Raw genomic sequence first — 21,389 nt, 5'->3', positions numbered from 1 at the left:
AAAGGCTGACCCCAGCACCTAGCCATGACTGAGCACATCCCATGGCCTTGCTGAGCTGCCAACGCCTCCTCTACTGGTGCAGCCTTTGCCACCCGCACCCACGCACTGCCACAGGCCAGGCAGTAGCTCAGTACTACCCGTGCCCTTCATAGGACCTCCAACCACTTCAGGCTGTGGCTAATCCAGGCATATGGCCTGGCCCAGCCTAGCCCAGCTCAAGGATACAGAGCTCAGCAGTAGGCAACTTGGGAGGCCACCACACCTTGCACCCTCTGGGAGGTGAGGCTTGGACTCCACCTGAGCTGAGACCTTGCTGCTGTCCTCTGCGGTCGTCGCCCACTTCTTCCCTTGCTCCTAAGACAGGAATGTCTTGAAGAATACTCAAAACAGTGGTCTGGGGCAAGGGGTTCAAACTGTGGGGCTATGTGCTGTTTTTTTTTTTTTTTTTTTTTTGAGCAGAATATATTTATTGAGGGAAAGAAAGCTCCTGTCCGAGAGAGGGACAGGAGGAGGGCCCCCAAGTGGGTGGTCCCCCATGTTTTTTGTTTTTTCATTTTTGTGTATTTGATAAAGGGTCTCAACTACACAGATCAGATTTGTGATCCTCCTGTTTTCAGCCTTCCCAGTGCTGGGATTACAGGCGTGCACCACCACGCCCGGACTCTGCTGAGGCTCAGCATGTCCCCCGGGGACAGGGCTGGTGCATTGTGTGGGACCAGAAATTGAATCCTGGTCCCTGCATTTGCCAAAGTGGTTTTGTTTTTTGAGACAGGATCTTGATATGACTCAAAGCCTGGGTCACTGGCCATGAACTCATTATCTAGCCTAGGCTGGCCTGAAATTGGCAGCAATCCTCCTGCCTCAACCTCCCACAGTGCTCAAACTGTGGTTTTTCAAAGGTTGTAAATAAAAACAAGCCAGCTCCCTTTGGCACTGTGTTGTGTTCATAATGCAGTGATGAGATTTTTTATTCTGTATTCTAAGAAACACCAAGTACAGCTATTGCCTGCTTCATGAACCAGGCTAATCCAATGGGCTTAAGAAATGCTATTAACTAGGCCCTGTTAATTCTGGCACTGCTCCTTTCTAACCAAAATTCTCTGGTTCTATCACCAGAGCACAAGAGTCCTACACAGCAATAGCATGGAACACTTCTGGCCTGCTGCCATGGAGATCAAGGTCACCGCTGAAACTGGAGGGACCCTGCCCAGGTTTGACCTCTCTGCTGAGAGACTGGGGGAAGGTAACTACTCCCTGGGCCTCCCCTGAACACATGGCAGAGACTCAGGGCAGCAGAGAGCCCTGTCTCATTCCAGGCTACCGAATAACAGCTGCTTCCCTTGGCCTCGTTGTCCCTTGAGGCACCCACTCCCCATCCAGGAAGCAGGGCTTGGAGCTGGTAAGCACTGGAGCCACTGACAATTCACCTGAGGATTGACAGGTTTGGCCAGGTGCAGGTGACCAACCACGGGCCTGTGATCACCTGTGGGGTGCCTGGCTCTTCCCAACACCGTCCTCCTCAAGTGGCATCCTAAGTTCACCATGCAAGGCCTTGCCATACCTTCCCCTCCCAGCAAAAGATGGCACCTGCCAACATTCACAGGAGTGGGAGCCCTTTCAACTGCATGGAGTAGAGACCTGAGGGTATACAAAGGGCAGAACCCAGAACTGAGCTGAGTTTCTCTTTCTGCCTCAGTCGTGAGATGAAGCTCACCAGAACCCTCCCCACACGGCACTGGCACGGACCTGCAGCTTCTCATCCATGTCGTCATCACTCTCATCCAGGTCCTCATGGAGTAGCCGCCACTCATACTCAACATGGACATGTGAGTTGAACCTCCCGGATAAGGCTTGGGTCAGCTGTGAAGAACAGGCCAGTCAGGACTGCTGTGCACTGGGCCACAGGAGTAGTCCCTGGCAGTGTCTGTGGTGGGGCAGCCCAGTGGATGGTCCTAGCTGGAGGCAGGAGTCTGTGTTCCATCTGAGAGATGTGCATCTATCCCTGGTGTGGGGTGGAGTCCCTTTGTGACTCACAGGATAACCTCAATTGACACTTGTTGGCCCTGGCAGGGGCTGGGGAAAGAGCACACAGGCAGGGCTGTCTGCACCCAGGGGTGGTGACCAACCAGAAGGGCAAGGGGACAAAGGGGCAAGGGGAAAGTTTACCACTCACCCAGCTAACGAGAGTTAAGCAACTACTTTCCCAGCGACCATGTGGCAAAAGGATGGGGAGGCAATTAATTGGCTGCGCTCTGCATGTACAAAGTCACTTTATGACCTTGCGCATAAGCACCAAGGGGCAGAACTGTTCCCAAGAGCTACAGTTGCTGTGTGACCACCTGTGGGGTGAGCTGACAGCTTAAGCTCTCTGTGCCTATTTCCTGTGTGTACAAAGAGTTGCAGTAGGGGATGGAGACTACATGAGCTGGTAGTGTTGTGGGTTCTGCATCAGAACCCACTACTGAGCCTATACCTGGGCGGCACTGACTACTCCATCTAACGATCAGCACCTGACCATGCGCTGAACATGTCACAGGTCAGTAGCAGCACCCCCTGCAGCCTTGCATGGTGACACAACTGACTTGTTCCACGCACAGCAGCAGCCTGAGGGACTGGGTGTCTTGCTCTACCACAAACTAGCTCTCCCAGGTGGCCACTGGAGGAAAAGTGCAGGGCAACCCAAGAACAGGGTGAGGGTACCAACTGAGAGCTGGCAGCTTGGAATAGGGGGCCAGGGCCATTGCAGCTCTTGCAGCCAGCGAGCATAACAATACCAAGTGTGATCCCTGAGTGGGTGCAGTTTGCCTTACGAAGACCCCCACACCCTAGTCAGGTCAGTCCTTCGCTTGTCCTGTCCAGGCAATGGTGGCTCCAGGCCATGCCAGACCGGGTCACAGCTGCCGCAGGATCCACACCACCAGGGACTCACCAGCTCCTCACAGTGCTCATGCTTCAGGCGCTTGGCGATGTCCAGCGGGGTCTCTCCAGACTCGTTTGCTGCAAGTCCAGGGGAAGAGAGAGGTTCTATGGCAAACCCAGCACAGGCCTGCTCTCAGGGGCAATTTCACAGATTCAGCAGGCACAGCACTAAGCTAAACCATGGACGACTTGTACAGCCAGGGGTCTGACCTAGTAAGAGTTATCTATGCCTCTACTGGGTGCAACAGAGTAAAGGAACTAAGAGGTTTTTTTGAGACAGTATGGTGTCACTACTAAGGTCTCACTATGTAGCCCAGGCTGGCCTCAAACTCAAGGTGATCCTCCTGCCTCTGCCTCCCAAGTGCTTGGGATGAAAGGTGTGTGCCACCTTACTTGGCTAAGAAGCTAAGCGTTTAAGACCAGGTTTGTGTTGAGAAAATAAAACTGTTGAGCAGTCAACTAATTAAAATCAATACGCAGAACCAGGTGTGGAGGCGCATGTCTAATTATAGCACTTTGGAGGCCGGGGCAGGAGGAACACTTCCAAGTTCATGGACAGCCTGGGCTAAATAGCAAGATTCTGTCTCAAAAAATATTTTTAAAATGCTGGGCATGGTGGCATATAACTATAATCCCAGTACTTGGGAGGCTGAGGCAGGAGGATCATTTTGAGTTTGAGGCCAGCCTGGGCTACAGAGTAAGTTCAAGGCCAGCCTGTACTTTATATAGCAAGACCCTGTCTCAAATATACCGACTCTGCCAGTTGTCAGTGGTCAGGGCCACCGAAGAGGGATGGAGCAGGCTGGATAGCTCCTCAGGGATGGAAGCTTCCCAGGGCTCACCTATCTCGATGGAGGCCTTGCCTCGCAGTAGCAACTTGAGGCACTCGGCGTTGTCAGTCAGGCAGCAGTAGTGCAGGGCTGTGCTGCCTTTGCCCGTCTGTTTGTCCAGGTTCCCACTGCCAGTAGTGGTGACAAGAGAAGGGAAAGATGCTGAGCCTTGGGTGGGCTGTGGTGACAGTGACAGCCTGTCCTGCCAATCCCTCAAAGAACCCAAGGTCACTAGGCAAGGACCAGGAGGCCATGGTCCAGGCCACCAGGGAGTGACACGAGTGCTGGGCTGGTACTCCCAGGACAAGAGTCACAGCTGCCCCACAAGTACAGTAACCTGGGGACACAACTGTGGGTCTTGGGCTGACCCGTGGCTCCTCCCCAGTCTGGCCAACTCTCCAGTCCTCTGCCTGAGAACGGCAGGGAGAAGCAGGAAGTGTAGATCAGTTTTCACGCCATGCAGCTTCCCTTTCCTGCGAGAACACCTTCAGTCCACTCCGGGACACAGTCACCAAAGCCATGATCAGGGCGTCAAGCATGTATCAGAAGGTGGAAGCTGACAGGAGTGGGCACTTGTAGAAACCTCATGCACTACCTGAAAGGCCATGCCACCATGTAGGTAGCCTTTCCGGTCCTCTGGTCCCCAGGTGTGGCCCAGACTCAGGGCTGGCATGCTGGTCTCATACCTCCTCACACGTCACTCCTGCTCAGGCAGCCCTGGCGCCTCTGGAGCTTCCGTTCTGCACTCCCGGGCTCTGAGCACCCCCTAGCAGCACCCCATCCCAGCAATGATTCCCGGCCCCATATTCCTTCTCAGCCTGCAGGCCAAGCACTGCAGTAGCTGATCAAGGTGGCACCTGTTCCTCCTTAGAATCCCCAGGACACAGGGCAAGGCCGCTGGAATTTATCACTCTCACCTGTTCTGAACCAAAAAGTCCACGATGTGAAGAGAAGTCCGGTCCACAGATCTGACTGCCAGATGCAGGCCCGTCTCATCCGGCTCCTGAAAACCAAGAATTCTGTGATTCTGATGGAGTTTTTAACCTTGTGTCCAACAAAGTAGAACCATACATGACAGTCTTCCAAAAGGTTTCTGCCCTGTCTTCTGGAAACTTAGCGCTAATGTGCCAAGTGCTCTTCTTGTCACCACACCAGGCCCGGGGAAACAGGAGCTAGAGACTGGCCTACTCCTGAGTCTGCAGGAACAGACACACAAGCCAAGTTTCCCAGCCAACGTCTATGGATGGCTAAGTCCGCACCTCTGCAGCAACAACACAGAAATGCAACCAGGGGCCCTGTTCAACATTTCTGAGAAGGCTCTCTTCGCCTCATCCAATCCATCTCTTTACCTGCTCCCAAAGTATGCAGAAAGGTTTGCTTTTAAAGCAGGGTTCACGGGCTAGGTCAGTGTGGTGGCCTACAACTATAATCCCAGCACATAGGAGGCTGAGGCAGGCAGATTGCTGTAAGTCTGAAGTCAACCTGAGCTACACAGTGAGTTCAAGATCAGCCTGCATTACATAGCAAGATCCTGTCTCCAAAAGCCAGGGTAACAGTGTAGCTCAGTATGAACTTCCTGTGTTGAATCTTCAATAACACAATAAATAAAATGAAAGCACTGTACAGAATTACCTGCGCTATGCATACCAGGTATGTATGAAGCAAGAGGTTTTCCCATTTAGACCTGGGTCCCATCTTCAAGATAGCTCATTAAGGATTACATAAGTGTTAAAAATCTGAAAAAAAAAATCCCAAAAGAGCCCTGGCCCCAGGTATTCAGAATATAGGACACTTCAGTGTGTATGCAGTAAATCCCCAACTCACACACCTTTGGGTTGCAAACTCAAAGGGGCACCACGCCTTTGTCAGCTTATAAAGAATCTGACTTATAGACAATTCTTCCCAAATAGAGTTCATTTGAGAGTCAGGGACTCACTGTAATCATCTGCCAACTGGGGGAAGCAACCAAGTCAGTGGGGTCTTTCTATACAACTGGTGCTACTCTGGCAGGGCTGCCAGCCACCCCCTTCCCCTAAGGAAGACATGGCTCACATGTCCATTGGCCAGTGGGATCTTGTCCGTAAGGTCTGCACCATCAGCGTAGACTTGGAGCAACCCAAAAATGTCCCTCATCTTGACGGCCTCACACAGGCTGTGCAGCTTTGCAGCGTTGTCTGCGTGCTTCTTCCTTGCATACCTCCTCTCGATGTACTTGGCAGTGATATAGTCCTTCCTCGCATTCCTGAAAGCAGATGCGACTGCTGAGAGAACCACAAAGGCCGCCTTACCCCACCCAGCATCCATGTGTCCACATGAACAGCACAGCTTATGGCTGGAGACACTGCAGCACTTCATGGCTGAGCACACTGCACAAGAGAGGGGTGCAGGCACTGACCCGGTCTGCGCGGCAGGCACAGAACACATGTGTATGACAGAGACTGGACACCAGGGCCACATGTAGTTGGATCCATTTACATAGAAGGCCGTGGAACATCCAGTGTGGCAAATGTGTAGACACAGAAAGTGGGCTGCCCAAATAGAAGGACTTAGTTTCCTATTAGGATGAAAAGTCCCACTAAAATTGAGGGGTTAGGGATGTAGCTAAGTACAAAGCCCTGCATTCAGTCTCCAGAACACTAACATACAACAGAACAAAACAAAAGAGACTGAGCCAGGCCCCATGGCACACACCTACAATCCTAGCTACTCAGAAGGCTGAGGCTAGCAGCCCAAGGCAATCTGAGGACAAAGGTAAGATCTCATCGCAAATAAATATGAATAAAATGGTGGTGGTGGATGCATAACTCTGTAAATTATGTTAAAGGCCACTGAATTGTATGCTTTAAAGTGCGTTACACTTCAATAAAGCTGACCACAAACCTATCAGGAAAAGTGTACCCCTTGAACGTACCAAGAATGCAGGGAGAACCATCCACCCGCCAAGCCTGGGTCATGGGGCTCCTCCTGCTCTGGCGAGGAGCTGGGGGTCGGGGGCTCCCAAGTGCCAGACAGGGAGGAAGCAGAGAGGCAGGCATAGTGCCCAGCTGCCGCTCAGGCCCAGGCGCCCCCAGGGCAGCCACAGCAAGCGGCACAGCATCCTCTCCAGTGTGAGTGCTGTGGCCACGGAACCTCACGGGCCACTGCAGGGCAGGGAGCAGTGAAGGCAGGGAGCACAGGGACTCCAGTGTCCCAGGGATACAGGCAGCCCAGTCCCTGGGGACCAGGAACAGGAGGTGATACACCAGAGTCCATTTGGACCTTGGCCCCCCAAGGTGACAGTGGGCAGAGCCACACAGCAAGTCACATGTGCACCTGCTGTGCCTGCCTTCTGCCCCTTGCCCATCTACTCACCTGCCTGCAGGGAGGGTCTGTGGGTGCCAGATGTCCAGGTGACACCACTAGCCCCCTTCAGGATATCCCAACTGGAAAGACAGCTTGTCTTGTTGAGCTGCAGACCAGCTGGCCCACCACTGCCCTCACCAACCCACACTCCCTGATTTTGTGAAGAAGTTTGTGAGGTCAGTGTGTTCTTCCCCACTCTTCTTTCTCAGACAGGGTCTCATTATGTAGTCCAGGCTGGCCTTGAACTCATGGGGTTCCTCTTCCCTCACCCTCCCAAGTGCTGGGGTCATAGGCTGCCTTCTTATTTAAAGGTTGAGATCTTTGGACAAAAGCCACAAAGCACAGGATGAACCACCTGCTCAGCCAAGTTCTCCCTGTCCCCCAAAACACCCCAAAACTATCTGGGGCTCTGGAGAACAGATCAACCAGGCCTCTAGCAGCCCTGTGATATAGGCTCCACAGCCCAAAAATCTGTATGGGGACTCACAGGCCACCAGAGGGTGTCTATCCTTTCAAAAGACTGCATTGTAGGTGTGCTGTTCTTAAATAGTTAGAAACAGGGTATCCCTTTGCATCTAGGCAGAGGACATTAGTGTCCTTGAAGCTGGAGTTATTTCCTTGACCTGCTGCTGGCTTATGAAATGATTAATGAACCACCTAAGTGACATACTGTGTAGAAACAGGAGGACAAGGAAGATACAATCTATCAGAGCATATGTGTGAGAGCCTGGCACAAGGTACAGGGATACAGGATGCCTGAGGACAGAGATGAATTCTGTGGATGGACACTGTGAGCCCCATAGCTCATTTCCGCTGGATAACAGTGAACAAGGTAGCACTTTGTCACCATGCTTGTGACCCATCCTTCTGAGAAAAAGGGAGATGTGAATGTGCACACCAAGGCTGGGACCAGAATCCCGGAAAGGTAGAATACTGGTAAGGTATTCTAAGTGAGTAGTGTCTGCCCGTTTGTAGACTCATCTTACTCCAGAACAGACAAATGCTCTGCTTTTACAATGCATTTGTGGACCTTGAAACAAATGACTAATGAGACACCCTGTTTTGGGTTGGCCAGCAGACTGGCTCTCTGGGAGACTGCAGAAAGAGCAGGAGCTTTGGCTCTCACACATATGTCCTGATGGATTTGCATCTTCCTTGTCCTCCTGTTCCTGTACAATATGTTGCTGTGACAAAGATTGCCACGAGGGGGCGCAGCAGGATCTTCTCCAGATAGGTCCTCCCCTGGGGAGATGGCCCCTGGACACCTAGCTTGGTGCCCTTCAAGGGGCCCATGGAGTCCATGTCCTGCCCATTATAAGGACCTCATGGCCCATGGGAAAGATATAGAACAGCCAACATCAACTAAGCACCTCAGTGAGTCCCCCAGGCCTTCTTGAGGAAGTAGAGCAAGTAGAGCATGGTCTCTCCTTTTGTTTTTGATTGATTTTTTGAGGCAAGGTCTCACTATGCAGTGTGGGCTGGCCTCAGCCTCCTGAGTCTGGGGTTTATAGGCACAGCCACGGCCAGCTTGGGGCTGAGACTCAGAATTACAGAATCTGTCTCGTCCAGTGGCTCAGGCTCAGATGTCTGTGTCTCTATTGTCAGAGTTTGGGAGTGGGGTGTCCTGACCAGTAACACAGATTTGAAACTTAGATCCTCATCTGGACAGGGTAACTGGTAACCTGAGACCAATGCTATCCCACCTTGAGGAGATGCTTGGGTCAAAGCTGAGTTCCAACATACAAGTGCAAGCAGACTTTCATTCTGCACCTCCCTTGGCCTACCTGGCCACCTTAGCCCTGGGAGCCAGGGACAGACATGGTCATGTCCCTACTCTGTCCCTTCAGTGCGTCTCTGCTTTGTCACCACACCCAAATGTGTACCTGAGAAATGATTATAAAATCTAAACTGTTTCACAAAGGGCCCGCACCTGCATGTAAAGCCATTCTTCAAGGCATGTGATAGTGATTGGAATCTGTCAGAGGGCTCTGTACTCATTCCATCTCAGGCTGCTTCTACAGAAATGTGGTTTCTGGAATGAGATGCTCACTTTCTCCTAGACAAACCCAGTTTTTCACTTTTCTCTCTCCTGCCAGGATAGTTCAGATCTGCCTCCCATACAGTGTAGGCGGGGGGGTCTCTTCCAACTCCCAGAGGACTGGCCTCTCCTTCTGGCCCATTCTGTGTCACAGCCAGGTGGTGACCACCCTGGGCCCTCCTGAGGCACACAGGTCACCTTCCTAACAAACAAGCTGGAGCTCGCTGATGATGCCAAAGACTAGGGCGCGGACTGATGCCCTCTGCCTCCTCAGGACCACAGTGGTCTGGGCCCACACTGTGATGAGACTGCCAAGAACACATCATCACCCCCTAGTAGATGCCACCACTCGGGGCCAGCAGGACACAGCAGGATGAGCAGTAAACACTGCTCAGTCAAGCCTTGGGTCAACAGGAAAAATCCCACAGGCTTTTCTTGAAGGGAATAACTCTCGGTAGAGAGTGTAACACACAACCAGGTGTACATGTGTCATGTGTCCATGACAACCTATCCCCCTGGAGGATTGGAATCCACATGGAGAACCAAGATGCAAAAGCAGCCGGGGAGGAGTCAGCCAGAGCACAGAGGGCAGGAGCACAGAGCATACAACATGTATGTGGGGCATCCGCTGAACCTCTGGCCCTCTGGCCTCTTCCTAGAAGCAGAACTCAGCTGTGCCAAGTTTCTATCTGGACACACAAAAGGTCCCAATAAGAAAGCCAAGGGAAAAAAAAAAACCAAAAAAAAAAACACAAAAACAAGGAGAGACAAGAGGAGAGGAAGGAAAGGGAAGGGGAGAGAAGAGAAATGGAAAAAGAAAAGGAAGCTTCCTATTTAATTTAAGCTGGTTTGATTTTTAAAGAACAAAACTGGCTGGGCATGGTTATGCATGCCTGTGATCCCAGTCCTTAAAAGGCTGAAGCGGGAGGATCACTAGGAGTTTGAGGGCAGGCTGGGCTATACAGTAAGACCCTGTTTGAAAACAAAAGGAAAGAAAAGGAAAGAAGAAGAAATAACACTTGATACATCTCAACCTTGTCATTCCCCTACTTTGAAGGGCAAGTTTTCATTGAAGAACTGGCAGTGGCCAGGCCTGTACTTACATGTCACTGCCTGGGTTGGGCTTGACAGTATCCTCAGGTGGCAGGCAACACTCCATAATCTCGTTAAAGCCTGCATTCCCAATATTCTTGGCAAGCTGCAAAAATGAAGTCTATTTCAGGGCACTCAATTATTAATGCATCCCACTGCTACCCGTTACTTATCCTGCTGATGATTTATTTAATGGCTGCTAAGAAATAGAGCAATAAAGTGGCTCACCATTAATGAAGATGGACAAAGCCAAAGCCCAGAGGAAGCCAAAAATCACAGAGAAGCAGCCTGCCTTCTGAAGAGGGCTTTGAATAATGTGCCTTGGGTGGTCCCTACAGGCCAGGGAGAAGCCGGCCATGGCTGCGAGGTTCCCTCCCTCCATCCCTGACTTGTGCCACCATCTTGGCCCTGACTGTGAGGTACTAAGAGTGCAAGTGGTACAGGGCTTGGCAGCCCCAACTCAGCTCCAAGTTGTGGCTGCATCACTGGCTGTGTGGCCAAGGGCAAGCATCACCCTCTGTTCACAGCATGGGCAGGACACCAACCTCAAGCATGGCAACAAGGGCAGAAACAGGATGAGCTAGGTGAAAGTACTCGGAGACCAAAGCACTGCAAATGTCACAATAGGGCCAGATGTAAGGTCATCTGTGCCCACCGGCTTCCTCCTTGAGACACAGGCAAAGCTCTTCACTGTACACCAAGCCTGAGCCTGATAGAGCAGACACTTGCAGTGTCACATGCTACTTTGACAATGGACAAACAGCATCCTTTTGAATGAATGAATGACCAGGAACTCCTTAAGAGTAGGCAGGGACTTAATTGTCTCATTTCTAACACCTATCTCCGTATCTGCCATGTGGGAAGCTCCAAGGTCTGATTTTTTCCTTCAGTTTTTTGAGACAGGGTCTTGCTGTATAGTTCAGGCTGGCCTTGAACTCACTATGAGGAGGCACACTGGCCTCAAACTCTCAGCAAACCTGTCCCAACCTCCTGCCTAGCCTCCTAAGTGCTACAGCAACAGGCATGGGCTACCATGCCCAGTTAGACTCATGTTTAATTTGTTTGCAGTATGAGGGATGGAGCTGGGCCTGCCTGTAGCCAAGTAATTGTTCTGTACTATAGCTCAGAGTCTTCAGTATTTCAAGTAACAGTACTAGAACGGAGGTCCTAGCACTGTGCTTTGAGAATGTAAATGTTGGGGGAACTGATGACACCTTCAATTGTTCCAAATTAACTGTGTAGACAAAGGGTTGACAGAGATGCACCGGGAGGCCCAACAGATGTGTCTGCTTCCAGTGGAAGTGGCTGGAGGAAGGGCCAAACAGACCTGAGTCCAGTCAGGTCAGAAGTTCTTCCAGGTGGAACAACATGCAATGTGAAGGAGACAGTGACAGAAGCAGAAGATAGTTCTTTTTGGTCCTTCTCTCCTTTACCCCTTTCTCTCTGTATTACTAGGGACTGAGCCAGGGCGTTTACATTGAGCTGCATCACCTGCCCTTCTTATTTTCTGAGACAAGATTTCACTAAGTTACCAGGCTGTCCTTGAATTTGTAATCCTCCTATCTTAGCTGCCCAGAATGCTGGGATTATAGGCTGGCACCATCACATTTGGCTCAGAAGATTTTTCTGCAACACATGATAAGAGACACATGCAGGGCAGCTTCCCAGTGGTGTGATGAGCCTCCTCGCTGATTTCACCTTGTCCTTTCTGTTCACAAGTGAACAGAAGTTCCTAGACAGGAAAAGCATTAAACACCAATGCTAACCCCTTGCTGCTGGCTCTGCAGCCTCAAGCCCAGGTGCAAAGGTAAGAAGCCAGGCTGCCAAGCTGAAGTTTTCTGAACACGAGGCTCCAGGATCAGTGGTCAGGGGAGGCCACTGCTGTTGGACGGGTCAAATCCAGAATAGGTTCACATGCAGGGGGCCTGGGTTACCGGCCAACATGAGCTCCTGCCCATGGCATCACGTGGCAGGAAAACAACCCCTTGCCGTGTACCATTTCTTGACCGTGAGTGACAACAGCAGCTACAGCACCCTCTTTGTGAGATGAGAGCCTCTCTGAAGCCTCCTTGCCTGGGTTAAACAGATGGATTGGGGTGGGAGGAGGAGAATCCCCAGAAATCAGAAAGCTGCTTCCCTTCTGTTTGGAACTGGCTGGTTCATCAGGGACAGCTGGTCCAGGGAGCTTCCACAAGCGTGCGTCACATACCCAGCACCAGAGAAACGTGCAGCCTCTTGGGGTTGCCAGGACCCAGCTTTTATTTATTTATTTATTTATTTATTTATTTATTTATTTATTTATTGTCTCACTATATAGTTTAGGCTGGTCTTGAACTCACTAAGTAGCTCAGGTTGGCCTCAAACTTGCAGTGATCCTCCTGGCCCAGCTTCCTGTGTGCTGGGATGACAGGCACAGGCACTGCTGCAAGCTTCTTTGCCTCTCAGGCCTTGGTATTTCAACCAAGCTCTGGCATGGAGAAGACAGAATGTACAGGGAGCCCCAGTGACAGTGCCTGCAGCACAACTGTCACTCAGTGGCTTGAAGCCAAGGGTCCATGGAGTGCAGTCCTGGACAGCTGCTCTGGGGACCCAGAGTACTTATGAGGTATGAGCTGGCCCTGGTCTTTGAAGGGTGTTGAGCTGTCCCTGCCCACACACCCAGGCCTTGTGGAAGGGCAGTGGGAGTGGGCAGGAGGCAGAGCCTGGTGGCTCCTGTTTGTTTGAAGCCTCCTGACACTTGTTCTTTGACTCATGGAAGATTTAATAATTTCATTAATGGTCTTGAAATGGTCAGAGGACACAAGGACTGTGGTACTGTTTCTTATATCACCTGAAAAGTAATGAATGTGTACCTATAGCCTCTGTACAGAAGGGATGAAGCCTTTTAAAATCGATGTCCACCTGACAGTTTTCTGAGCTGCTGTGTGCTGAAGTCTTAGGGACACTCGACTCCCCGAAGTAATCAAATAAATGCTGCAATTCCTCAAGTTCCATTGCATCACATGAAAGGTGATTCTCAAAGCAGGTAAGGGGAAGAAAAGATGGTCCCTAACCAGACCCCTTCGTAGCCACTGCAGAAGTACACTCAATGATAGCAGAAGACAAGTGTGCCCTGGAACAAAATCAAGGTGGAAGGGAGAAAGTGGCAGTAACTGTGGGCCAGAGGCCAGAAATACTTTACATAATTAAGCAAAAGGCGCTAATCACAAAGAATATGCTTGGGCCATATGGAGGATGGGTGACATTTTACTGGGTGAGCATCTGTCTATGAAGGGACATAATGTCAGAGAGGAAATGAAAATGCAAATCAAAGCAGGCCTTGCTCATATATACCTGCGGTCTCTTTCAGCCTAGTCCCACCTTTCCTATGCTGAGCACACGCCTATGATCCCAACACTCAGAAAACAATGTGAGCCCAGTTTGGGCCACAGAGGGAGTGCATGGTCAGTGTGAACAAAAAGTTAATAAATAAAATAAACACTTTTCATCACCAAAAACGCAAGGACAGATACACAAGACTGCTTCAACCTAACGTCTACACAGCAAAGGAAACACTAAGAGCATGAAAAAACCCTCCCATGGGCCAGGAGAGAATTAGAAACCATATGTGGGAAAGAGGTTAAAATACGCTATGCTGAAGGAACATAGGTCACTCAATAGCAACAGAGCAATTTTTCAAAACATGGGTGAAGGTCCAAGACAGGAATTCTCAAGGAGAAGACATAAACATGGCCAAGAGCATCCTCAATTGTCAGGAAAATGCAAATGAAAACCACAATGAGGTATCACTTCTTGCTTGTTGGAGGGTCTTGTCTTCCAAGGACAAAAATGGCAAATCATGAAGTGGGAAGGATGGCGGACCTTTGGCTGTGTTGGTAGGGATGGAGACTGGTGCAGACACTGTGGAAAATAACAATGAGGTTCTGCAAACAACAGATTTTCCCATGTTCCAGGAATGCCACAAGCAGATATGCAAAGGAAACAAAATTTCTGCAGAATTAACCATCTGGCATGGAAAAACAGGTAAGGATAGTATGGTACATATCAATGAGGGAGTACTATGAAGCTCAGGAAAGAGTGGAATCCTGCCTTTGTGGCTACATCCACGAACCCAGAAGCCATTATGCTAAGCCAGCAGAGAAAGCCAACTGCCACATGCCCTCTCAATTAAGTGACATATAAAGAAGTCAACCTCACAGAACCAAAGAGTAAAACAGTGGTCACCAGGAAGTGGTGGTGGGGAAACAAGTCAAGCACTTTCAGTTAATCAAGGTGAAAAAATTCTGGAGACAGAACACAGGCTACAGGGGACATTTGCTGTGCAGTACAGGGAACATGTGTATAGTGTAAAGAATACTTGAAAATTGCACAATTTTTTTTTTTTTTTGCAGAACCGAGGATTGAATTCAGGCCCTTGTGCTTGCCAGGGAAGAGGTTATTCCACTGAGCCATCTCCCCAGCCCCCAAAGACTAGATTTTTGGGGAGGTGCATTTAAGTTATATAGCATAGCAGGTTTCCTTCTGGTGAATCTGTACCTGCATATGACACCTTGGTCTCTCCCATGCCTTCCTGACCCTTCTGTTTTGTCCCTTTCCTCTGTTCTCCTAATGTCCCTTTGACACTAAGACAAGAGTCTGCGTTCTGAACACAAGTGATCAACACTTATGGGGATGGATGGGTCCACCATGTATGTAATGTATCCCAACATCACTGCTGGCCAGGCACAGTGGTGCATGTCTGTAGTCCCTGCACTCAGGAAGCAGAGGCAGAAGGATCACTGTGAGTTCAAGGCCAGCCTGGGCTACCCTGTCTCAAAAAAACAAAGCCAAACACCAAAACAATCACCACCACATAAAAAAAGAGCCCAAAACTCAAAACCCAAAAAACCACAGTTGCACACCCTAAATCTAGCATATAAATTAAAATCCTCTCTCGGCACAGAACATCATCCTGATATGTGACCATCCTGCTATTTTATCTACAAAATGGGAAATGCCTAAAGCAGCTGTCCAGGCTACACATCCTGATCTTGCATAGGCTGAAAGTGGAGCTGCCCACACTTGTGACACAAGAAAAAGCTGAGGAACACGGTGCCTAAAACCCTGGCACTATAGTCTTGAGACCCGCAGGATGTGCACACAGGCTGGGCACAACAGGTGGCTCTCTGGGACAAGGCATCAGGATTCATGGTTGATTTTTCTAAAAGAATTCTGCTGAAATCATCTTAGAGATGGAGGTAATAAAGTAGCTGGTATTTTACAAGTTTTATACTATATGTCAGGCGGAATGTTAGATGTATGAGCAGTGCACGTACACACACACAGGCACACAGAGGTGTCAAGACTTTCGGAAATTGTTACATAGCTCATTGTCTAAATGAAACGAGTACCAAAAGGCTGGAGACTTGTAGGCTTTGTAATTGAATGGAAACACCCACTTCTATACTGCAGAGCTGGGGAGCTGAGGTTTTAGTCAGGGCTTTGGAACCACAGTCCCAGTACACATAGAAAATGTGGGCTGCGAGAGAGGAGGAGGGGAGACAGCCACCTCCCCCTTTGGCCACCAGAGGATGACACCTCAGGGATGAGGGGTGGTGGACAACAAACCTTACATGCATTAGCACCTCCTACTTGTGCTTTTAAAAGAGACCACCAGGAAAAAGAAGAGCAGGTGTGGTAGTGCATGTCTGTAATGCCAGCACTCAGGAGGATGAGGCAGGATACCATGAGTTTGGGGTCAGCCTGGACTATACAGGAAGATCTTGTCTCAACAAACCAAAAACCAAAACAAAAGAAGTCCTGGCATACAGAAACTGCAATTTGAATCAGGGATTAGGCATTACTATAGAAGTCATCTTTGATCAAGATGGATTTATCCTTCTTTCAACCTTGTTTGGTGTAGTCCTCTTTTTGAGACACCTTTAAGCAGTTTCAAAACATGCTGGGGTCAGGATTCAACAGCTCATGAGAGCCAAATGTTAAATTTTTATTTTTAAGAAGTTTATGAGCCACCTGTTGGACAAACATCATTAAAAGTTATACTACATTAACTCATAAATGAAATATATTACATCTTTCTCCTTCATTCAGGCTGGGCTTGAGCTAACTATGTAGCTGGTTTCAAACTTGCTGTAATCCTCTGGCATCAGCCTCCCAAGAGGTAGGATTACAGGTGTGCACTATGGACAGCTCTATTATCTGTGCCCAGTATATTTGCATGACTGTTTTACAGAACTGTGTGCTGCTGCTACTCAACATCTCTTTCCAAATACACATTCTAAATTGATGTGGGTAACTTGCAACTAACTGGTCATGGTGCCCACGGGGATGGGCAGGCTGCAAACTAGAGTTCTCTTCTCTTCAGAGCAAGCCATGAACAGGCAGTAGGGGGTGAGCAGTCACATGGCCAAACAACCCGGTCCATGGCCCAGGCCCTGCTGAATGGAGAGTGTGAGCTCTCTAATCAGAGATGAGGTGCCCTCCTCCCAGGTGTCTCTTAACAGAAGCATTTTAAAAACATTTCCAAGCCTCCAGTTCTTCTTCTGTTATCCTCAGTAAAGCAAGGATAACACACCAAGGACATCAGGCTGTTGCAGAGATCTCATGAGCTCATAAGTGTAATTCACTTTTTGAAATGCCTAATGCAGAACAAGTTATTTTACCATAGATGACTTAATCCTTCCTACTGCTATAAGTAAATTGGTAAAAGTAGTGACTGCTACAGTCCGTCAGTGTTTACTGATACAATCTATATGTCTCTGGAAACACAACAGCCTCAGGTTGCTGCCACTGCTGTCATCCACTCCCAGACACAGACACAGACACATGCTGTAGGCTGCAGGCCACTTGCATCTTCACAGCAGAAGCAGCCACCACAGTGACAAGAGTACCCTGGGGCCTTGTTGTGCCTGGGCCTTAGGTCACCAGGGCTGTCCCCACCCAGGTTCACCAGGATCCACTCCAGCTCCTCTCAACTCCTGACTTCTGAGACAAAAGACTGGGAGGGTCCCCAAGAGAGTTTGGAGGCATCAGCAATCCAGACACAAGAATCCAGAGGATTTGTCAAGAAGATTTATGACCCCTGAGGGTTATACTGACCACCATCATGATTTTTCTGTTGAGATTATTGCTCTTGACATTACAATCAATGGCAACCAATATCCACTTACTATGCCCTGTTGGATACCCGGCTACCCGGAGAAGGAGTTTCATGTACTGTTTTCTAACCAACCACCAAGGACTCTGAAACAGCCAGGGAAACTCAAGTTTTCAGTGGCCAGAATCACAGAATGAGCCCAATTCACTTTTTACTCAGCCGGGCAGCACCTCAGCACTCTGAAAGTGTCTGCACATAATGTGCTCCTGTCTCATCCCTGACCCAGACTTCTGTGTTATAACGGAACCAAGACTGAAAGCCTTTTCAGGAAAGCAGCAGTGAAAAGAAGACCAGTGTCTCTCCTGAAAGGGCAAAAAGAGTGACCCAAGCAGTGTCAGAAATCAGCTGATGGCTCACAGAGAAGGAAGTCTTTCCTCCTTTCTGCTTTGGTTTCTGTATGTACTTCACAGATGGATGCAGTGGGCCGTGCAAGCAGCCTATACTGTTTCTGCAGAATCTCACACCAGAATCTTGGGTTCACTTATTAGTTTGTATTTCAGAATAAAGTTTTGTAACAACAAGTGCCCTGACTTGCTCATCTCTGAGAAGGAAGAATTATCAATGAGCTTCTAATTACCCAAATCCATCTGGCAACAAAACCACCAGCAGCCCACTGATATTTTGAGAGACCAAAATGAGTAAGAATGCCAAATAAAAACTTAGCTCTCTGCTCATTTAATTCCAACTTCCAAATCAAGAATCTAAAAAGTACCAGCAGCTCAGATGTTCCCAGCACATCTAAGGTCAGGGACTGCATCCTGGAGTAATGAACCCCCAGCTCTCGGTGGATTCCAGAACACTCGATGCAGGTCAGGATGCCCAGGTTGGTAGAAAGCCATGTAGGATCTGCCAAGGAGGAAAGGGTACACTTGAGCTTGCAGTCAGGAAGAGGCCAGGAGGTGCATTTTCTTTTGCTGGCTCCTGAATGTGGAGTTTTGAACATGAGTATGTTTGATTTCTGACACAGTTAAAACCTTGCGTCTCCAGAATGAACATTGATTAACATGCAATCCACATACAGACCAAAGTCAGTGGGTCTCCCCACCATATCCCACCTTCATCTCCCCATTCATTAAGTGGCAACTGCCGTGAGCACAGAAGTCAGTAGGAGGCAGGGCTATAAAGTGACCATGGGTTCCTCCAGGGCTGGTCCTGGAGTGAGAACACACCCTTCTCCACCCTGGTCAGACCAGCAGAGTGGATCGAGAGAAAAGGCAAGAGGCCCCACATTCTAGTTCTCAAAGGGGAATGGCCATGAGACATACAGGCAGGGGATGCTAAAGGCATCAGAGGACGCCACTATCTGCTTAGAATAGGCTATGTCCAGCACTTGGTGGTGACAGGAATAGTCTGTGTCATAAGAGCTTCAGAAATCCCAGAACATTTTCATGTCACATCTGGTTGAAGCATACAAAGGCCAGTGAAGACAGCAGGATGAGGAGGATCTCACTGTGTGAAGGAGGCTCAGACCCAGACAGCCCACCTGTGTGCTATCATACCAGCTCTGACTTCTTTACCAGTGTTTGAGACAGCAACATTTTGTCGCTGTCCTTACCTTTTCTCAAGAAAGAGTATAATTCATTACTGACCTCTCCCCACCTCATCTTCTGCCCAAAGGATATTTTTTTAATGGATCTAACACCAAATATAGCCATCAGGGTAATAGGAACCTACTGGCATTTCTCAAGTGTCCACTCTATTTTAGTTGTGTTTTTAATAGAAATACCCAGAACTACAGACACAAAAGGTAACTTGACATTCTGGCAAAGCCACACTCTTTTTCATCTTACAATTCTCAAAATGGGTACTATGTATATAGTTCCACTGACCATGCCCAGGATCCTTCCATCTTAATTAGCGTAAGTCAACTTTGCAGACATTTAAAAAATACTAGTTGTTAAACCAGGTATGGTGCACACCTGTAATCCCAGCACTCAGAAGGCTGAGGCAGGAGCACTGCAAGTTTGAGGCCAGCCTATATAATTTAGGAAGACGCTGTTTAACAATGAAAAGGGCTGGGGATGTGGCTTCAGTGGTAGAGTGCTTGCCTAGCAGGAGTAAATCCCTGGGTTTGATTCCTAGAAGCAAAAACAAATAAACCAGGGGCTGGGGATATAGCAGCACAGTGCCTGCCTGGTAAATGCAAGGTCATGAGTTCCATTTCTGGTAAAAAAACAAAAAACAAAAAACAAAACCCAAAAACCAAAAAAACCCCAGAATTAACAGTGATACTGTATCATTATAATGAAGTCTCTGACAAAATGCAAACAGAAGTGACTGGTCACCGAATGAGACAGCAAAGAGGGACTTGCTCCTTCATTTTACAGAATATGGACATCTACTAAACTTAGGGTTCTTGACAATGACTGACAGTTATTTACTTGTTTCTTTGTTTATGGTGCTAGGGATCAGACCCAGAGCCTCTGCACTAAGCAACACCCCTAGCCTCTTTTAATTTGTTTAAACTTTGAGGCAGGTTCCCACCAAGTTGACCAAACTGAGCTAAAACTTACTTGCTTATATTTTATTTTTGAGACAGGCTCTCTTCAATGCAATTCAGACAGATCTTCAATTCACTATGTAGCATAGACTGGCTTGAAACTCATGGTGATCCTCCTGCCTCAACTTTCCTAGTGCTGGGATTTCAGATATACACTGCCACACCTGGGTGAAATCATCTTAGGAGGTCTACAAAGTAGGGCCGAGAGGCTACAGCAAAGCCTGGCCCCTCCTGCACACCTACAGCCTCGCAGAAGCCACAGGAGGCCAGGACCTGGACTCCCCCCATGTGGCTGGGTTCTCATTTCTCAGAAGGCACTGCCACCTCTGTGTCCACCAGGCTGCCTCACTCTAATTTGCTCCGAGGGCTGGCAGGGACACACCCTCTAGCCCCCACCCAGTGTGGTCCACACAGCCCGTTAAGCATTTGCACAACAGGATGAACTCTGGCTGAGCTGCACTTTACATCATGAGTAACATGAGTAACGTGGAAGCAAGAATCAATGACTGGATTCTGTGAGTGGAAATGGGATTTGAATGGTCCAGAACCTGGGGTGGGGCACACCGAGTCACCTGGTGCTCCACAGTCGCAGCACACATCGTTGCCTGTCATCCTCTGCACCTCTGAGATGATCTCCTTGGTCAGCTCCTGGATGATGTTATTTTCCCCGGTGCTGTCGTCACCCTTAAATGCGTTGTTTAAAGCTTCTTCCTTGCTGTTCTGCAGCACAGACATCCATCTAGACACATGATGGGGACAGTGGCCAAGTGTCACAGCCAAGAATAAGGGCTGGGGAGACCCAGAGTCCCACCCCAGGTCACTCACATCTGACACTCCTGCTCATCCTCTGCTTGGAAGTGATATGTCCTGTCATCTGCAGAAGAGCAGAGAAATCAGTGGCAAGCCCAGATTGTCCACACGTATAAATGGCAAGTGGTGTAGAATTAACTGCAGGAATAAACTCATCCCTGGCTAGGGAATTAATCACTTGTATAGAATCAAGCACTCCATCCATGCCTTCGAAGGACTGCCCTGGCCAGTAACTGTGGCTTTGTAATGCAAATTCATAAACCTGCCCCCATTGCCCAGCTGCAGAAAGACACAGCTCCCACAAACTCAAGGTGCTTGAAGGAAACATCATCCCATTAAAAGTTTACTGTCTAAACTCATTGCAGAGCTGCCCACAGAAAGTCAATGTTAAGCTTTCTGGAAATAATAGAAGCCTTTTCTTAGATGCTTTCTGGCTTTCTTACAGAAAGGTTGGTATGGGAGAGATTCTAAGAACACTATGCTTTGGGAGCCCTGTGCTCCCAACATCCAGGGACACAGGATGCTGTCAAGAATCGGCGGTCCTCAGGCTGGTGAGATGGCTCAGTGGTCTAAAGTACCTACTTAGAACATGCTTAGCAAAGCACAGGGACTGTGGTTCAATCCCCCAGCACCACATGCCAGCCAGCCCCGCCCCCTGATGGGGCTGTGCTGGCGCTACACACACACACACACACACACACA

The 21,389-nt window shown here is 49.1% G+C and overlaps 1 protein-coding gene across 3 annotated transcripts in view; it reads right to left on the bottom strand.

The window, feature by feature from the left end:
• Asap2 (ArfGAP with SH3 domain, ankyrin repeat and PH domain 2) overlaps nt 1–21,389 on the bottom strand; it is a 153,978-nt gene that overhangs the window by 12,562 nt on the left and 120,027 nt on the right. For all 3 annotated transcript variants that reach the window (XM_023702400.1, XM_004642314.2, XM_023702401.1), the window contains exons 13-21: nt 20,703–20,751; nt 20,450–20,616; nt 18,090–18,223; nt 10,233–10,327; nt 5,802–5,991; nt 4,667–4,752; nt 3,762–3,877; nt 2,930–2,997; nt 1,747–1,860 (exon numbers count right to left, since the gene is read on the bottom strand). In XM_023702400.1, the coding sequence (XP_023558168.1) occupies nt 1,747–1,860; nt 2,930–2,997; nt 3,762–3,877; nt 4,667–4,752; nt 5,802–5,991; nt 10,233–10,327; nt 18,090–18,223; nt 20,450–20,616; nt 20,703–20,751 (1,019 nt within the window). The remainder of the gene's footprint in view (nt 1–1,746; nt 1,861–2,929; nt 2,998–3,761; nt 3,878–4,666; nt 4,753–5,801; nt 5,992–10,232; nt 10,328–18,089; nt 18,224–20,449; nt 20,617–20,702; nt 20,752–21,389) is intronic.

The sequence above is a fragment of the Octodon degus genome, unplaced genomic scaffold, assembly GCF_000260255.1.
Source record: "Octodon degus isolate 3935 unplaced genomic scaffold, OctDeg1.0 scaffold00151, whole genome shotgun sequence".
Lineage (NCBI taxonomy): Eukaryota > Metazoa > Chordata > Mammalia > Rodentia > Octodontidae > Octodon > Octodon degus.
Note: the sequence above shows the minus strand (reverse complement) of the source record. Positions and strands in the feature narration are given on the sequence as shown.